This window comes from Lathyrus oleraceus, chromosome 5 (assembly GCF_024323335.1).
Source record: "Lathyrus oleraceus cultivar Zhongwan6 chromosome 5, CAAS_Psat_ZW6_1.0, whole genome shotgun sequence".
NCBI lineage: Eukaryota > Viridiplantae > Streptophyta > Magnoliopsida > Fabales > Fabaceae > Lathyrus > Lathyrus oleraceus.
In genome coordinates, this window is record NC_066583.1 from 336509099 (window position 1) to 336528580 (window position 19482).

The window sequence follows — 19482 nt, forward strand, 5'->3', positions numbered from 1 at the left end:
AAACCACATTTTTTCAAAATTCATATAAATCTTGTTTTGGTCACATTCTTTCGTTGTAATAAAAAAAAGGTTATATCATACTCGTGGATCCATGTGTTAGAACAAGTAATCACAAGGTTGATAAAATTTGGAATGAGTAAATTTGGTGCGGAGAGAGTGTGAGAATGAAATATTTCATTAACTAGGATGAGAGTGCATCATACACACTTATATACAAGTTACACAATGATAGGAATGTGAAATGACCAAGTACAATAGCAGAAAACACTAAAATTAGGGAATGTAACCGGTTACGGAAAAACAGGTAACCGGTTATACCTGACACTAAAATTAAATCAAATTAATTCAACTTCAGTGGTAACCGATTACCCCTACAAAAACTTCACTTTTCTTCTACTTGAATGCATGTCAACTCCAGCTGTAACTGGTTACACACCCGATGGTAACCAGTTACAACACATGAAATACTTCATAAACATCAACATACCACCTTAATTCATGTATTGCAGGTCCACCATGTTCATGCTCTTCTTCAACCTTTTGAATACATCATTTGTGACTCATTTTGTCAGCAAATCAACAACTTGGTCCTCACTTCTGCAATATCCCAATCGTAACCTTCCATCACTAACAAATTCCCTCAAATAATAGAACCTCATCTCAATGTGCTTGCTCCTCCCATGTGGATTTGGGTTCTTAACAAGATTAAACTCGAAAACGTTTTCAACTAAGAGTGTCACAACCTCACCCTCACCGCTGCACAACTCCTCCAATAGATTCGTAAGCCATACGGCTTGGCACACGCATAACAAAGCGGAAATATACTTGGCCTCACAAGATAAGATTGTAACTACTGGTTCCTTCTTCGAACACCAAGAGATTGGTGTTGCACCGAACATAAATATGTATCCGGCCGTAGACTTTCGTTCATGCTTATCTCTGCACTAGTTAGAATTGATAAAACCAAGTAAATTGCATTTTTTTCCGTATCTGTTGTGGGAAAGAGTATTCCGCAGCCAACAAAACCTTTGATAAAACGCATGATCCTCTTGACTACTGCCATATGAGACACATTCGCTCTCTCCACGAATCTACTCACAATACCAACACTAAACGCTAAGTTCGATTGCATATTGCACAAATAACGCAAAGATCCAATCAACCTCCTATATTGAGTTGGATCAACATCTTCTTCATCCTTATTCTTAGACAATTGCAACCTTGGTTCAACTGGAGAAATGGCAGCACTGCAATGCTCCATTTCACATCTTTTTAATATCTCAAGAGCATATCTCCTTTGATGCATGAGTAGTCCAAATTTTGACTTGTGGAACTCAATGCCAAGAAAATAAGTCATGAAACCAAGGTCTGTCATCTCAAATTCATGCATAAGTTCACTCTTGAACTTTGAAACACACTTCGCATTGCTGCCCGTGATCAATAAAGCATCCACATATAGACAAAGGATGATTACTCTTTCACTAGTATCTGTCTTCACATATACTCTATGCTCCGATACACATTTCTTGAAGCCAATGCCTTGTAGGAAACCATCAATTCTTTTATTCCAAGTTGTTGGAGTTTGGTTCAAATCATATAACTCTTTCCTCAACTTGTAGAACTTGAGCTCTTGATCTTTCACTACAAAACCAGGGGACTGTCTTACATATACCTCATTTTCAAGTAGTCCATTCAAAAACACAAATTTGACATCCATTTGATAAATAGGCCAATTGTGGTTATTTGCGATACCAACAACAAGCCTAATGGTTTCAGTTCTAGCAACCGGTGCAAATACCTCCTTAAAGTCTATACCTTCTCTTTATAAAAATCCATTAGCCACTAGTCTAGCCTTATGCTTGATTATCTCACCCTTGAGATTTACCTTCACTTTGAACACCCATTTCACACCAATTTCCTTCTTCCCTTTTGGTAGATCAACAAGCTCCCAAGTACTGTTTTTCTCAATTGATTCCAGCTCCTTTTTCATAGCATAGATTCACTTTGGATCACTTAAAGCCTCTTCCACATTAACGAGTTCAAATTCGGCCATAATTGCAAAGTGAACGAAATCACCATCATTATTGACCTCATTGTCACGAAATAACTCACAATCTTGGAGTCTTTGAGGTAAACCCCTTTGCCTTCTTGACCTCCTAAAGTTTCCTTCATCACGGGCTTCGACGACATGTTGCTCTGTACATCCTACAACCTTAGAATCCAAAATTTCATACCTGTAATCGGTTACAGGATTCTGGTAACTGGTTACCGCCTGCATGTAATTGGTTACAGACTGTTGGTAATCAGTTACACTTTGTTTCAAATGCTTCATTTCATCGATTACAACATCCCTACTGATCATGATCCTCCTGTTAACAACATCAAACAGTTCGTAAGCACGGATGGAGTGATATTCAACAAGAATCATCATCTCTCCCTTGTCATCCAACTTCTTTCTAAGTTGACCCGAAACATGTCGGTATGCAATGGAACCAATTTTTTTCAAATGGTTCAGATTTGACTTGAACCCCGACCATGCTTCCTCCGATGTTACTTTTTCCAGCTTCTTAGTAGGGCACCTATTCAAAAAATAGGCAATTATGGATACCGCTTCTCCCCATAGCTCCTTCGGCAAGTTCTTCCCCTTCAACATGCTTCTCACCATGTTCAAAATCGAATGATTCTTCCTTTCGGCTACACCATTTTGTTGTGGTGTATAGGGTGGTACTACCTCACGTAAATACCTTCTTGATCACAAAACTTCCCAAAATAATTTGAGACATATTCGCCTCCACCATCTATTTTGAACACTTTGAGCTTGTGAACACTTTGTCTCTCCACCATAGACTTGAAATTCTTGAACACTTCTAATGCATCATCCTTTCTCTTGATTAGGTATGTTCATAGCTTCCTACTATAATCGTCGATAAAAGTCACAAAGTATTTATTGCCACCAATGAAATCTACTTGCATCAGTCCATAAACATCTGAATACACCCCCTCAAGGCGACTCTTGGTTATCCGGTATGCATCATTGCTGAATTTCCCCTTATGTTACTTAGCTTGCACACATTCTTCACACATTTCAGCTGGTACGTTGATAGATGGAAGGCCCGTTACCATATTGTTCTTTTTCAAATTATTGAGATCTCTAAAATTGAGATGTCCAAGACGATAGTGCCACATCCACTCTTCTCTACTTACTGCAGTAGAAAGACATCTATTCTCCATAACCTTCAATTAAACCTTGAAGGTTCTATTAGAAACCATAAGCGCTTTAAGGACCAAAACTCCCTTTGTATCCAAAACGTGCATCACCTTATTTTTCATATGAATCTTGTACCCCTTCTCAAGCAATTGGACAATGCTTAGAAGGTTACATTTTACTCCCGAAATATACAAGAGATATTTCATTAAGGAATGTCCTCCATTCCTTCTCATGGTCAAAACATTACCGATAACGTCAACCATTAGAGTGATGTCATCCACAAACTTTACTTTGTTCTTCATGGCACGATTGATTTTGACAAACCAATCCTTTATTCCCGTCATATGAGTTGAACAACCCAAGTCCAAATACCACTCTGTAGCGGGAAATTCATGATCATCAAGCTATTGACAAGCTAGAGATCAATTAACAAGAGTCGCCACCGCGCTTTTATTATTTCCAAGGGAAAAGGGAAAAAGTACGAACAAAACCCAAATAGTAAGAAGTTTTCAGATAAAAACTAATAAAAGTCAGAGATCACAGGTAAGGGGGTTGGTTACACAGAGGGAAGGTGTTAGCACCCAAAGTGTCCTAGGTACTCCTAGGGAGCCCTTTTTGTGTGCATATGTATTTTGTATCAAGTGATGTTTACAAACAAATAGAATGAGGGGATGAGAAAAGAATTCATTAATTATACTTTTTTGTGTTTGACAAGACCTTCAGACTCGTGCCTACGTACTAACATATGAACGAGGGATCAAAACCTCGTAGTTCGTGCTAGAAATTTCAAAATGAGTGTGTTGGTTTTAACAAAATTTAAGTTTGAAAGGTATAAAGGCCTAAAATGATTTGAATGAGTTAGTTCTTTTTGGCTTTTTGAAAATTTTTAAGTCAAGTATAGTTAAGTTTATTTACACAGTTTGATTTAAGAAAATAAGTTTGAAAATGCAATGGCATAAGGCCAAAGTTTCTACCTTTTGTAAAAGTGGTCAAAGTTTATAACCAAAGTAGTTCACACAAAGAAGGTTTTGAAAATGGAGGGAGAGATTTTGAAATTAAAGAAATGGGGAGAAGATGAAGAGACTATCCTATGTACAAAAATTTAAAAGTTTAAAGTTGAAAAGATCTAACCAAATGGGAGCAATCCAATAGACAAGTATGTCAATAGAAACCCATAATTCCCTTGGACTTTTTAGAATCAAGCAACACACAAATGCACAATTATATCAATCTTGAAGAGAAAAGACATCAAATAAATATGGTCTCATCCAAGCTTATCCACTTCATGATCTTCTTCAAAATAGTTCATGTAGCAGATGAATTCCACAAGTCACAGGTTTAACATAACAGCTTAACAATGATCAATGTTGCAGATGAACTAGAGAGATCTTCAAAGATGTATCTGATGAATTTAAAGTGCAAGTTATTGGTTCTTCAACAAATTGGCATTGGCCAAGTCCATTAGCAAAGGAATGTTGCCTAAACTCTAAGTCCAATTGGGCAAGGTCAAACCAACAGTCCACTCCAAAAGTCTTTTAGGGTTTTTGTTATTATTATGTACATTAATGGTCAAAGACCAAATAGGCAAACAAGGAATACACAGAACAAAATAATATCACACAATATGGTCCAAATGGACAAAGTGGAAATTGCATTAACATAAACAATTAGAATGATATGTATAATGACAAATTATAATAGAATACTAAAAATAAATTGCATGAAAAGTAAAAGCTTGAAAGTAAAAGTTAATAGTTAGTAAGTTAGTAGTTAGTTTTGTTTTGCTTTTTGATTTTAAGACATTATTTGGAGAACACTCAACCCACTTGCCACAAGCATGGATCCTTGAACCAAAACATCTTCCAAAGGAAGGAAAGAAGGTCAAGTTTCCACACAATACCATGGAAGAGGGGAGACTTACAATCTCACTAACTAGAATGCTTATGCCTTTTATGTCACAAATTTAGCACTATGTTAAGCAATCGTAACTGGACTTATGTAGAAGTCACTACTATTTGAGGTCGGGCAATAAACTTTTGGTGTTAATGCATGTTGGAGACATAGTATTATGAACTATGCTCATTTAAACATACCACACACAAAAAATATGCAAAGGTGTGGCCTAATCTCATTCATACTCATGTTAATCTTTCAATCAACTAGCATTAGGACTTTGAGATGTCATTGGCCAAATGGAAATGAATGAATGAAGAAGGGGGATTAGATGAAGAAGGAAAAGGATGAATGAGATCACAAATTGGTCAAAGGAGGACTTTTACCAAATTAATATTATTCATTCATTTTGGGAGATGGAATGTACATTCCATCAATCCCCTAAATCCAATAATATTAACTTGACAAAGTCAAATCAACATTGACCAAGGCCCAATAACAAATGAGAAACTCAATTAAGTCAATACAAATGGTCAACACAATTAAAATGATATTTATTCAATTAAAAATATTAAAATAATGCATTAAATTCAAATATGTTTTGTCCAAATCCTAAAATCTCATCAAAACACCAAAAAAATGGCCATGAGATTTATCATAGGTCAAACAAGGTCAAAGGACCTTGGAGAAAAAGTTTCATAATTTTTGGACACTAAAAAATATTTTTAAACAATTAAAAACAAATGAAAAATCAATTAATTCATGAAAAATATTAATAATGATCCAAAAAAATAATTTTAATTCAGAATCTGAAAGAAAAAAATATTTGAATTTTTTTTGTGAAAGTCCCATATTTTTTGGATCAATATTGAATTTGTTGCGGTGGAAATAGGATATCAAACTATTAATTAGCTTGAATCACAATTCTTAATTCACAACCGCTCTTTGATTTATCCGAAGGACAAGGTCAAAAGAGGAAAAACCTATACTTGCATCGTAAGCACAATGCGGGGAGATACCTAGGTAAGGGGTTGGTTAAGCTTAGGGAAGGTACTAGCACCCTAAACTTCTGTAGTACTCTACAGGAACCTTTTGTTTATTGTATGTCTTTTTATTTTTATTATCTGTTGGGAATATGTACTGAGCTAAAGGATAAAGTGACCTAAAAGAGACCTAAGGGTTAGTCCTAAGTTTACTCGGCAAGACGTCGCATCTTGTGCCTACATATCCTGACGGGAATGGAATCAGAGTAATTGTAGTTCCCCTCGTAAGGGAGGTTAGAAACGTCTTGACTGTGGTCAAGGTTTCAATGGGGAATAAACGTATCTTAAGGACACGCTTACGGGGAGTGCGGAGGCTCCAACCTCTACGTTGAATTTGTTAATTAAAATTAGGGTTGAAATTATTAGGGATTCCACGGCGGGAAACCCTACAACAGAGTACGACGACTCTTTGACCTAAAGCTAGGGTAAAGGGCATTTGGGTCCGCGGCGGGACGCCTAAGCTGATTAGGGTTTTGAAACATTCAAAGGGTAAGGCTATTGACTCGGCGGTCAAACGGCTAGACCTAATTCCTTCGGAAGGGAAATAACGGGAAAACATGCAAACATGGCAAAATATTATATGGCAGAAATAAAGTGCTGAAAGTAAAGAAAGCTGTCGCGATGATCATTCGCGTAAATTACAAATCCCAAAAAAATGCAAAAATAAAATAAACTGCGACCATGGCCTCGCGTAAATTACATCCATGGAACAAAATAAACTGAATAAATATTAATCGGAATTTAAGCATGATCTGAGGAGAAACACAAAGAACATTAGTGAAAAGTTAGACAGAAATCAACGGCAAAAATGAAACTGCTAAATTGAAGGAGAAAAATACAAATTTTGTTACGGGTTCATTATTATTTTAAGAAAAAAAACCCCTGTCATATTTTTAATTATTTTACAAAAAAAAAAAAGATCTATTTTAATTTTAATTTTTGCATTTTTACGATAAGAAAGAAAATTAAGTTTTATTTAAAAAAAAAAGCTAATTCTTAATTTAAAACAAAGATTTCTAACAAGCGGACCTTTTATCCTTACCATTAATCTAACTTTAACCAACGACTCATATTGCTAATGAAACAATTTTTTTTTAAAAGTTAGTAAATTAATAAGACTAACTACAGGTTATTGTTAAAACATGTTAATGGTATAAGAATATTTTTTTACTATAAGTTACTAAAACAAATTAATTACAATAAACCTATATAAAAATCTACAACTATTTGAGGAATCCCAATTATTAAACCCCTACTAACTTTTCAATATTAATATTTTAAAAAAAATAGTGTTTATTATAATAAAATAAAGAGCAAAACAAAAGAAAAGTGGAAGATAGTGAAGGACAGTAAAGCAGAAACAAATTAAAAGGCTAGGTTGTCTTGGTTAGGGTTTGACAATCCTTTTTCCTCTTCTTCGCTTCCTGCATGTGTGCCTCGCCGCCATGGATGCTTTTCCGAAAGCTTCTTTCCCCTTCCTTTCCATTGATGCATGCTCCTATTTCTTCTTCAATTCATTATACCTAAACACGAAACATACAGAAATCATCCGAAAATTAGTAATGACCGAAAATCTATACCTGTTGATGGTGAAGAACGGCCGGTGATAAGAACTTTCTGAGGCCTCTGGCTGCGGCTTCGACGGTGACGGTTCGATGGCTTTCCTTTTCTAGGTTCAGATCGTTATTCTCAAGGTTTGCTTCTTTTTCTTTCTCCGTTTGTGATCCGAGGTGATGATGAAGGAGCGGAGGCTCCTCTGAACCTCTGTTGTTGTTGAGCCGCTGCGGCAAGTTCTTCTCTTCGATCCTCTTTTTTGAAGAACCATATGAAACTCTTATACTTCCGTTTGATGGGCCTGGACGATTTTTGCGACGCCGCTACGAACTTAACGCCTCTTTTCCAGGAGATATTGGTGCTGAGTTTGATAGGATCTTGTGTGGTTTTCTAAAGTTTTCTTAGATTTGCTTGCTTTTTTTTCGGAAAAAACTATTGCTTGGATTGTTGAACGGATCCAGTGGATTTGAAAACTTGTTAATTAAACCGGTTCGATGGACTGGTTTTCTGAACTGTTTTTCTGAACTGGTTTCTGAATTGGTTTTGTTTGAACTATTTCAGCTTGTTGGACTTTTTGTTGGAATTGTGTTTTTTCATAGGACGATTGGAGTTAAGGTCCCATTTGGGGCAAACCGTCCTCCTGAGAAAAATCACTTCTCAAACCGGCTTTTCAAATAAGCTCTTTTCTGTATAATCTCTTTTTGGCCAAGCAATCTCAAAATGCAGTTTTCCTCTTCATCTTTCGGTGCCTTTCGATAAGAACAAACATCTGCCCTGTTCTGGCCGAGGTCGCGAACCGGACATCCGATGATGATATCTCTGAGGGTGTCAAATTAACCGATTCAATTTCCTTGTTTTTGCTCATTTTGCAGGTTCGAAGATATGTCGAAAAAGTCGGAGAATCGGAGCGAATAGACATCGGACAGTATAGTAACTTAAGAATTTTATGATTCCTTTTGTAGAAAATGTACTTATTATTTTTGTAATTTTATGTATTATTATTTTTGTGTAAAGAGTTAATAAAAATTCCTTATTTTTGTGGAAAATTATTATTATGATTATGCAAAACAAAATGAAAACCACTGCATATGCTGTTTGTTTAATGTTGGAAATAGAATTAAAATAAAACTATGAAATAAAGTTATAATTTTTTTTTAAAATGAAGTTATCTAAAATGAAATGAAAACTTAAAACGGGATTAAATGAAATGAAAACTTAAAACGGGATTAGCTATTTTAAAATGAAATAAAACTTAAAATGAGATTAGTTATTTTAAAATGAAATAAAACTTAAAATGAGATTAGTTATTTTAAAATGAAATAAAACTTAAAATGAGATTAATTATTTTAAAATGAAATAAAACTTAAAATAAGATTAATTATTTTAAAATGAAATAAAACTTAAAATGAGATGATCTATTTTAAAATGAAATAAAACTTAAAATGAGATTAATTATTTTAAAATGAAATAAAACTTAAAATGAGATGATCTATTTTAAAATGAAATGAAATATAAAATAGAATTAAATAAAATTAATTTAAAATAAAATGATGGTACAATGCAATATGTTTATCCGACTAACTTCGCTTCCGACACCATTTCCGATTAAAATCTCCCAACCAGATCAAATAAACCAAAGTTCCTGATTACAACTCAAAATTCAAACTTGACGGCCGGCTGTAAACAAATGACCGTTTTGCCCTTCATAAGCTAAAGAGCGCACCACGCGATGTTTCCTGCAAAAATCAACCAACTACAAGAACTTGTTAGTAATTAGTTAAATGCAAAAATGCAACAGAACGCGAGATGGTTCGACTAATCTTAGGGCAAAATTTGGGGTGTTACAGTTGCCCCTATTTAAATAACTTCGCCGAATGATTTGAGCGACGTAGGCTCGAGAAATCATGGTGAAAGGGATTTAAATATAGATAACCGAAAATTTTGCCCTTAGATGCGGCGATATGCACCGCTAGGGACAGAACGGAATAGAATAATCCTGACCATGCTATGATGCGTATGATGCGGATGATGGAATGATAAATGCAATGATACAGACGATACGACGACACAGGGGACAGACGCAATGAACGAACCACACTGGGGAATATGACGCACTGGGGAAACAGCGTGACACGGGGAATTCTAAAGATGATGGTCAACTGGTGCGAGCACGACCAACCGTCACTTTTAGAAAGGGAATAGTAAAACGGGATCCTCAATGGAGATGGCACCGATGGAACGGCCTCCACTGGGGAATATCTGAGAGTAAATGATCAACAGGTTCAAGTGTGACCGGCTGATAGCCTAGGGTAAAAAAGTAGGATCAGCACGACTGTAGGATCGATTAACAAGATGCTGGGGCATTGAGCAAAGCATAACCTCCGAGCTTCTGGAAACTCTCCCTCGTGACAGGATCAAACGGAATTTTTAGGAATCCGTAGGAAATATACGTGGTAAAACCGGCTGTATGCCAAAATAAATGGACTTTAATGGAAATGCCCTAATAAGCTTTCTCGAGAGAGAACTGCCACTTATCGTTGGAAGGGACTTATATGCCAAACTAAATAAGCTTTCCAATAAAGAGGTTGTTGCTTATCTGTGGATAATAGATGAAAAATTGATTGATTGATGAGCTCCGTTGGAGGGAATTGTCACTCATCTGATAGATAAACCTCTTCATATCTAAGGTCGGCGCCCGGAATACGATTCAGATTCTTCTTTTACTAAAGGATAAAATGGTCCATGGAGGGAGGCCCAAGAATGAGTACGGCGACTCAACATTTTGAAGTTTAGGAAAAGATATGTCCACAGCGGGACACCCAAACATGAGTGCGGCGACTCACCTTCTTAAGGTTTAGGGAAGGATATGTCCACGACGGGATGCTCAAGAATGAGTGCGGCGACCCAACGTCTTAAGGTTTGATGTAGGTGATACGCTCCTCGGCTGGGAACTGTCGCTTGTCTGCAAAGGATTGTAGATGATTTCCTTGAAAGATAGTGCAAAATAAATGCACGTCCAGGTAGGTTCAGTGACCGACGGGACCGAAGTTCGATCTGGAACTGGGCTAGAAAGACTCCATTGGGGAAATAACCTCAAATGGGGATTATCCTATCCTAACACGGAAAGATAGCTGAAATAACCATCGCCCACGAGGGTTGAACTCTGTGGCGATTAGCTGGAAATAAATAGTATTTTATGCTTAGGCTGACGATCTACTTGGAGAGAGCGGACTAACCTAGTTACTCGGAGGTAACGACAAAGGATGACGATGAATAGCAAACATGCTAATGCGCATGCCAAAGTGTATACTACTGTGTATGTAAAAACGTCATGCAATGAATATGCACTGCTTAGGCTCATGTGTATGCTGACAAAACCGACGAGCGGAGGTCCTGAGATGAAATAAGCATTTCGATGGGAATACCCGGGGACCTCTGCAACAGTACCCCTCTTAGGGGATAAGAAGAGCTGATGGGAGAACCGAATTTGGCTTCAAGGTATAACTTCCCTGGGGAGATAATATCGTGACTTTCATATGGGGATATGATACGACTTTACTGGAGAGTATGATATCACGACTTCCACTGGGGATCTTTGACTTATGCATGAGGATACGATGTCAGGACTATCCGTGGGGGATAGCTGTCATGAACCATAGTCAGCCAAAGAACTATTAGGATCAGAGACTTCCGGGGATAAATATCCGCTTCGCGGGGACGATATGGAATTAGGCCACTTCATGGAGACAACGTAGCAACTTCCTGGGAATAGTACCTCGGCTTCCTACTAGGGAGAACTCAACAGACATTCCTGGGGGAAGTATTCCTAAGGCAAGTAAGGCAATTCTACTGAGGAACAGATGATCCCATTGAGGATGGGCCTTCCAGAATAGATATCACTTGGAGGATACTGGGGATAGCTCTGCAGTCTTGAGAGTCACTGGGGATTATCGAATGAATCACAAAAGTGTTGTCAACTTAAAATCTCGCTGGGGATTGTCTTTGGGAATATGATGGTAATGATCAAATGCTTATGCAACACCGAGACTTACTGGGGAGTGAAAAGATCCTTCACAGATTTCCATGAGTCAAAGTAACTTTTGTTTCCAAATGTATTTTCGAGAAAATTATTTTGGTTTTGAAAACACTTTTCACGTTCAAATTTTATTAACAAAAGCAAATTGCATAACAAAATAAAACGGAGATACTGTGAACAAGGAAATTGAATAGCGAAAGGTAAATTTTATTGAAGAATGGTAACTTGCTAAAGGCATAGCTCCATGGAAAATTACAATTTTAAATTGGCAATATGGGAAAGGTTACATTGAATCCAACGACCTACTATCCCTAATGACCAAGACTACCCAAAACCTTGCTCATGAAGAGAGTGATTGGATTTGAAGTGGACTTCTGTAAATGTATCTGCGATGTTTGGTGTCATCCGATGCAGTGAAATGCCATGTCCCTAACTTTTGCCTGGACTGCCCTTTCGGGTTTTCAATCCACCGGGACGCTCATTTTTGCCTAAGCCGCCCTTTCGGGTTTTCAACTTAGCGAGCCATAGTATTATTTTTTCTTTAGGCATAATATTTTCGGACTGCATCGGAGTTCACAGGATGTGCGAGCTCTTCTCCATCCATTGTTGTAAGAATTAGCGATCCTCCGGAGAAGACTGTCTTAACAACAAATGGACCGTCGTAATTGGGCATCCACTTCCCGCGCATGTCCTTGTGAACTGGCAAGATCTTCTTGAGTACAAGTTCTCCTTGTTGAAACTCACGGATTCGGACTTTCTTGTCGAAGGCTCTCTTCATCCGTTTCTGGTATAGCTGCCCATGGCACATAGCCGTCAAACGCTTCTCGTCGATGAGGTTTAGCTGGTCGAATCTGTCTTGAACCCACTCGGTTTCATCTAGCTTGGCTTCCCTCAATACCCTTAAGGAAGGTAGCTCAACTTCAATGGGGAGGACGGCATCCATTCCATATACTAGTGAGAAAGGTGTTGCCCCTGTTGAAGTCCGAACAGTAGTTCTGTATCCATGCAAAGCGAATGGTAACATCTCATGCCAATCCTTGTAAGTCTTAACCATCTTTTGTAGGATCTTTTTGATGTTCTTGTTTGCAGCTTCAACAGCTCCATTCATCTTAGGACGGTATGGAGAAGAATTATGATGTGCAATCTTGAAGGTATCACATAACTCCTTCATAGTCTTATTGTTCAAATTGGTACCATTGTCAGTTATGATCCGACTTGGAACTCCATAACGACAAATAATTTCTTTCCTGATGAAGCGGGCAACCACCTGTTTGGTCACATTGGCGTAGGAAGCAGCTTCTACCCACTTGGTGAAATAGTCAATAGCAACTAGGATGAACCGGTGACCATTGGAAGCTTTTGGCTCAATTTCCCCAATCACGTCAATGCCCCACATGGAGAAAGGCCACGGTGAAGTCAGAACGTTCAACGGTGCAGGAGGAACATGCATTTTGTCAGCGTAGATCTGGCACTTGGGACACTTCCGGGCGTATTGGATACAGTCAGACTCCATCGTTAACCAGTAATATCCAGCTCTTAACATCTTTTTAGACATCGCATAACCATTGGCATGAGTCCCGAAGGTTCCCTCATGAATCTCCTGAAGTAACATGTCTGCTTCATGCTTGTCAACACATCTGAGCAAAACCATGTCGTAACTTCTTTTGTATAACACACCATTGCTGATGAAGAAACGGGATGCCAGTCTTCTCAATGTCTTCTTGTCAAGACAGGAAGCACCCTCGGGATACTCCTGTTTGAGCACATAATTCTTAATATCATGAAACCAGGGCTTTTCATCCACCTCATTTTCTTCGACCACCTGACAGTACGCGGGCTCGGTCCTGCGTTCAATTCGAATGAGAGGTGCTTCATTGACCAATTTGACCTTCCACATGGATGCTAACATGGCTAAAGAATCAGCCACATGATTCTCAGATCTCGGAACATGTTCGAACTTGATCTCGTCAAAATACTTAATCAACTCGATGATGTAGGCTCTATAAGGGATTAAATTCTCGTGCTTCGTCTCCCATTTACCCTTTACTTGATAAATAACCAAGGCTGAATCTCCACTTACCTTGAGAAGTTTGATTCGGAGGTCGATAGCTGCTTCAAGGCCAAGAATGCATGCTTCATACTCTGCGACATTGTTTGTACATTCAAAGTCTAACCTTGCTGTAAAAGGGGTGAACCCACCTTTCGGATTCATCAGAACTGCGCCTATACCATGCCCACTGTAATTTGAAGAACCATCAAACATCATCCTCCACCAGAGACCCGGTTCCGGACCTTCCTCCGGACCTGGCTCTTCACAATCTCTCTTTATCAATAGGATGTCTTCATCAGGAAAGTCGAACTTGAGAGGCTCATAATCTTCTACGGGCTGATCTGCCAGATAATCTGATAAAATACTTCCTTTGATAGCTTTCTGCGGTACGTACTGGATGTCATATTCCGATAGCAACATGTGCCAACGGGCAAGCCTCCCCGTCTGAGCCGGCTTTTCGAAAATGTACTTTATTGGATCCATCTTCGAAATCAATAATGTGGTATGACAAATCATGTACTGCCGGAGACGTCTAGCAGCCCATGCTAGCGCACAACAAGTCTTCTCCAAGAGTGAATATCTGTTTTCACAATCAGTGAACTTCTTGCTTAGATAGTATATGGCATGTTCCTTCCTTCCAGTCTCATCATGTTGCCCAAGTACGCAACCCATAGACTTCTCAAGAACGGTAAGGTACATGAACAACGGTCTTCCAGGAACAGGAGGGATTAAGATAGGAGGCTCTTGCAAGTAATCCTTGATCTTTTCAAACGCCCGCTGACAGTCAGGATTCCAATCAATAGTCTGGCCTTTGCATAGCAACTTGAAGATCGGTTCACAAGTAGCAGTCAAATTAGAGATAAACCTGGAAATATAGTTTAAACGCCCCAGAAAACATCTGACTTGTGTTTCAGTCTGCGGAGCTGGCATGTCTCGAATGGCTCGGACTTTATCAGGGTCTACTTCAATTCCTCGCTGACTGACAATAAAACCAAGTAGTTTTCCAGATCGAATACCAAAGGTACACTTAGCGGGATTCAGCTTCAACTGGTACTTTCTGAGTCGTTCAAATAACTTTATCAAATGATCCAAATGGTCCTCTTCGTTTCGAGATTTGGCGATCATATCATCCACATAAACTTCAATTTCTTTGTGCATCATGTCATGGAAGAGGGCAGTCATGGCCCGCTGATAGGTTGCCCCTGCATTCTTCAAACCGAAAGGCATAACTTTGTAGCAGAAGGTCCCCCAAGGGGTAATAAATGTAGTCTTTTCTCGGTCGGCTGGATCCATCTTGATCTGATTATAACCGGAGAAACCATCCATAAATGAGAAAACTGCAAAACTAGCTGTATTGTCGACAAGGTATCAATATGAGGCAATGGGAAATCGTCTTTTGGACTAGCTTTGTTCAGATCCCTGTAGTCTACGCACATTCTGACCTTACCGTCCTTTTTGGGCACTGGAACAATGTTGGCAACCCAATCAGGATACTTTGCAACTGCAAGGAAACCCGCATCCAACTGTTTCTTAACCTCATCTCGAATCTTCAAAGCCATGTCAGGTCTCGTTCTTCGAAGTTTCTGTTTGACAGGAGGACATTCTGGCTTAAGCGGTAGTTTGTGAACTACAATATCTGTGTCTAAACCTGGCATATCTTGATACGACCATGCGAACACATCAACGTATTCCTTCAAAAGCTTTATCAACCCCTGCTTGATCTCAGCCCCAAGCATTGTACCAACCTTGACCTCTTTCTTGTCCTCGTCTGTGCCAAGATTAACCAAATCTACCTGCTCCTTATCTGGTTGAAGTTCCGTGTACTCGTACTCGACCAACTTTGTCAGTTCAGTGGGTACTTCAGAATCTTCCTCACCCTCATCTTCAGCTTGATAAATGGGTGAATCCCAATCAGGAGAGACAATATCGTCATTAGATTCAACAAGGTTTGTAATGTCACTGCATGTTGAAAGGCTTATTTTATTAAATGTTTAATGAAAATGAGAGAAGTGAAAATGTATTTTAGTTTGTTTTTGAAAAGATTGCCAATTTCATTTTTAAAGGTGAAAAAAAAAACAGTGGAACAATTTGGAACAGAACAAAATGCATTTATTAATAATTGTTTGAAATGAAAGGTGGCCCTACAATGCGATCCAATAGCCTGGGGCAGAGCTAATGGATTTGAAAACACAAATGAGACATTAAATTACTTTGACACTGGAAAAATAACAGGAATCTCTATAGCCTCCCAGTTGCTCAATGTTGCACTACTCTTGAACACCAGGTTGCTTAAATCGTCATCTTCATCACCATCGCTGACGGCATTAACTTGAAAACCTCCGCTGATAAACACTTCTTGGTAAATCTTCGGACGCCCTTCGACATTTGTAGAAGCTTTATCATGAGTTGGTCTGTAACCCAACCCGTGGCGATCAGTTTTGGTCTTGACGTTGATTATCTCTCCCCAACCTTCAGGAATGCCCCTGTCAATTGTTGATCTGGTACTCTTTAAGGATGAAAAAGATGGATTACTCTGGCCTTCCACAGTCTCTTCGACCTCCACTAACACCGCATTGGCGATCTCAAGTGCTTGGAAAGAAGTTTCCAACGCGTCTTCATCGGCCTCAATATAACGGAACGAAGATAAATTACTGACCATTAAATCCTCCTCACCGTGAATAATCACCAGCTTATCATCAACTACAAACTTCATCTTTTGGTGCAAGGTAGAAGTCACAGCCCCAGCAGCATGGATCCAAGGTCTTCCAAGTAGACAGCTGTAATTGGGATTGATATCCATGACTTGGAAAGTGATATTGAAAACATGCGGACCAATCAGAATTGGAAGTTCCACTTCTCCAATCACAGCTCTACGAGAACCATCAAACGCCTTGACAATCAAAGAAGTAGGCTTCACCATAGTTTCTTTGTAAGCCAACTTGCTAAGAACTCTCTTGGGTAGGACGTTCAAAGATGAACCGGTATCCACAAGCACCCTGGCTAAATTATCCTCTTGACACTTCGCTGATATGTGCAAAGCACGGTTGTGATTCGGGCCCTCTTTCGGTAGCTCTTCATTGCTGAAGCTAAGAGTATTACATGCGGTAATATTGGCGATCACACTATCAAACTGACCGGTAGTAATATCTTGAGCGACATGAGCTTGCGTCAACACTTTCTGCAAAGCAGCCCTATGAGCGGGTGAATTCAATAACAGAGACAGGATAGAGATCTTCGAAGGGGTCTGATGAAGCTGATCAACGACTTTGTAATCACTCTTCCTGATGATCCTTAAGAATTCAGCATCTGCATCATTAGTAACAACCTCTTTATTTTTATCTCTGGCAGGCACAGCAGTGTTAGTAGTTGTCTCTCTAGGTGGAGCCTCATCAAAACGGGGAGTGTACACGCGACCACTGCGAGTCATCCTGCTTGCCCCAGCTATGTTAGTCACACTTTCACCATCAACCTTCATTTCTTCTCTTGGAATGACCTTCCCAGATTCTTTGTCAATCGCGGTTACATCATACTTCCAAGGTACTGCTTTGGGATCACTGAATGGAAATGGGCTCGGTTTTTCGATAATCAACGGTTTAGGCTGGTCCACTGTTGGAGTAACAGGAGTCGGTATACTGAACACTGGCATGACAGAATTTGGTGCTGGCAAATTAAACACTGGTATCCTACCCCTTGATTCTGGCAAGTTGAAGGTAGGCTCAATTGCGGCTACTTCTTTCACCTGGTTAACTACTTGCAAAAAACCATCATCAATCAATCTCTGAACATCTTTCCGAACCATAACACAACCCTTATCACATCCCTTACAGCTCGTACAACCGATATGGGAAACAGATACTAGGCCTGCTTTAAACAGCTTTGAATGGAATGCCTTGAGTGGAGTCTTAATCTGAGCTACATCAAGGATAAATTCTCTTCAGACGAAGCATCAATGGCATTAACAGCCCCATGGTCAGGCAAAGGGTTACTTTTGACATTGGGCGGCGGATCGTTGAATGACAGAATCTTCTTTTCCATCAGATCCCTCACAAGGTTTTTCAAAGCATAACAGTTCTCCAAGTCGTGACCTGGCGCACCCTCATGAAATAAACAATGAGCGGCGGCGTTGTAGTTGGCTGGCAAAGGATTCGGAGGCGGTCCCAAAGCTCGAGTAGTGACCAAACCGCGTTGCACCAAGTAAGGATACAACTCGGTGAACGTCATCGGAATCGGTGGACAAGTCTTGTATAGTCTCCTTGGAGCATTCTGGCGAGGTGCCTGGTTCCTCGGTTGTTGACTCGCCTGAGCGTTGGATGCTTGTTGATAGTTCGGAGGAGGATAAACCGGAGGCGGATAACCAGGAACCTGTTGCATGGGCTGATAAACGGGCGCTTGTGGAGCTTGTTGGCTGAAAGATGGTGCAACAGCAGCCACGTATGGCGGTGGTGCATACTGAACCGGGTATCCCTGTGGTTGGGGATACTGTGGAGGATATTGATACTGCCTATTCCTTCTCCTATCTGAAGACACAGCATGAGTCTCTCCCTCCTTCTTTCTCTGAGGATTGACGGAAGTCTTCTTAGCTTGGTCCTTCGAACTCATACTGCTAGAACCACTGGACATCTTTCCACTCTTAATAGCTAATTCAACCTTTACTCCAACAGCAACAATATCAGCGAAATTCGTGGTTACACTACCCACCATCCTTTCATAGAACTTAAGACGAACGGTGTCAACAAACCAGTCAGCTAATTCTTTATCAGTCAATGGAGGTTCAACTTGGGAAGCAATTTCCCTCCATCGCTGGGCGTATTCCTTAAAGGTTTCAGAATTTTTCTGCGTCATACTCAAAAGTTGTCTCCTGTCAGGAGCCAAATCCATGTTGTACTTATAGTGCTTAATGAAAGCGTCAGACAAATCTTGAAAAGACTTGATGTGAGATTGGTCCAATGTTAAATACCACTTCGACGAGGCACCTTTCAGACTGTCTTGAAAACAGTGGATCATCAACTTGTCATTTTCCATATGGGCAGCCATCCTACGGTAGTACATTATCAAATGGCTTTTCGGACATGTAGTCCCTTCATAGCAGTCAAAGTTCGGAGTCTTGAACTTTGGCGGAATAACTAAACCGGAAACCAAACAGATGTCTCTAGCAGCAGCACCAAAGATCTGGTCTCCTTCCATCTTTCTTAATCTTTTATCAATAGTAACAACCTCATCGCGGAGCCTATCACGCGGCTGGTACCCTTCATCATTATCATCCAGAATTTCATAAACAGGCTCATTAAGATAAGGCTGCACCCGAGTATGGACATTAGCTTGTGTGAAGGTAGGGACCACCTTTGGAGGCTCGGGAACCAAAGGCACAGTCTGTTGAACGTTCTGTATAACCGGCATGGCTTGTTGACCACTTTGTGCAACTGGCATAGTTTGTTGAACTGACGTAACAACAGGCGGATGTATGAAACTCTGCGAAAGACCATAAGGAAACGGGTTCTCAACTGAAACAACCGGCGGATCTACGGCAGCGGTAGTGTTGATCTCAGAGACCACAGTAGGCTGAGTATCCATCTTTGCATTGATAACCTGAAGTAGTTCCATAATCGTTCCTACATTCCCTCGAAGGTCTGCTAGCTCGTTGTTAACGCGATCCATCTCTTGAGCGTGCTCTTCCATCCTTCTTCGAGCTTGAGCTCTA

General features: G+C 39.6%; 1 protein-coding gene across 1 annotated transcript; it reads right to left on the reverse strand.

The window, feature by feature from the left end:
• Positions 1-17696: 17696 nt before the first annotated feature.
• LOC127080527 (uncharacterized) lies at positions 17697-19460 on the reverse strand. Its single transcript, XM_051020847.1, has one exon. It carries the CDS (start codon positions 19458-19460, stop codon positions 17697-17699), a length of 1764 nt encoding a protein of 587 aa, XP_050876804.1.
• Positions 19461-19482: the final 22 nt, after the last annotated feature.

Excerpts from the sequence above, each read along its gene's own strand:
- LOC127080527 (XM_051020847.1), bottom strand. The coding sequence starts at position 19,460 with ATGGAAGAGCACGCTCAAGAGATGGATCGCGTTAACAACGAGCTAGCA.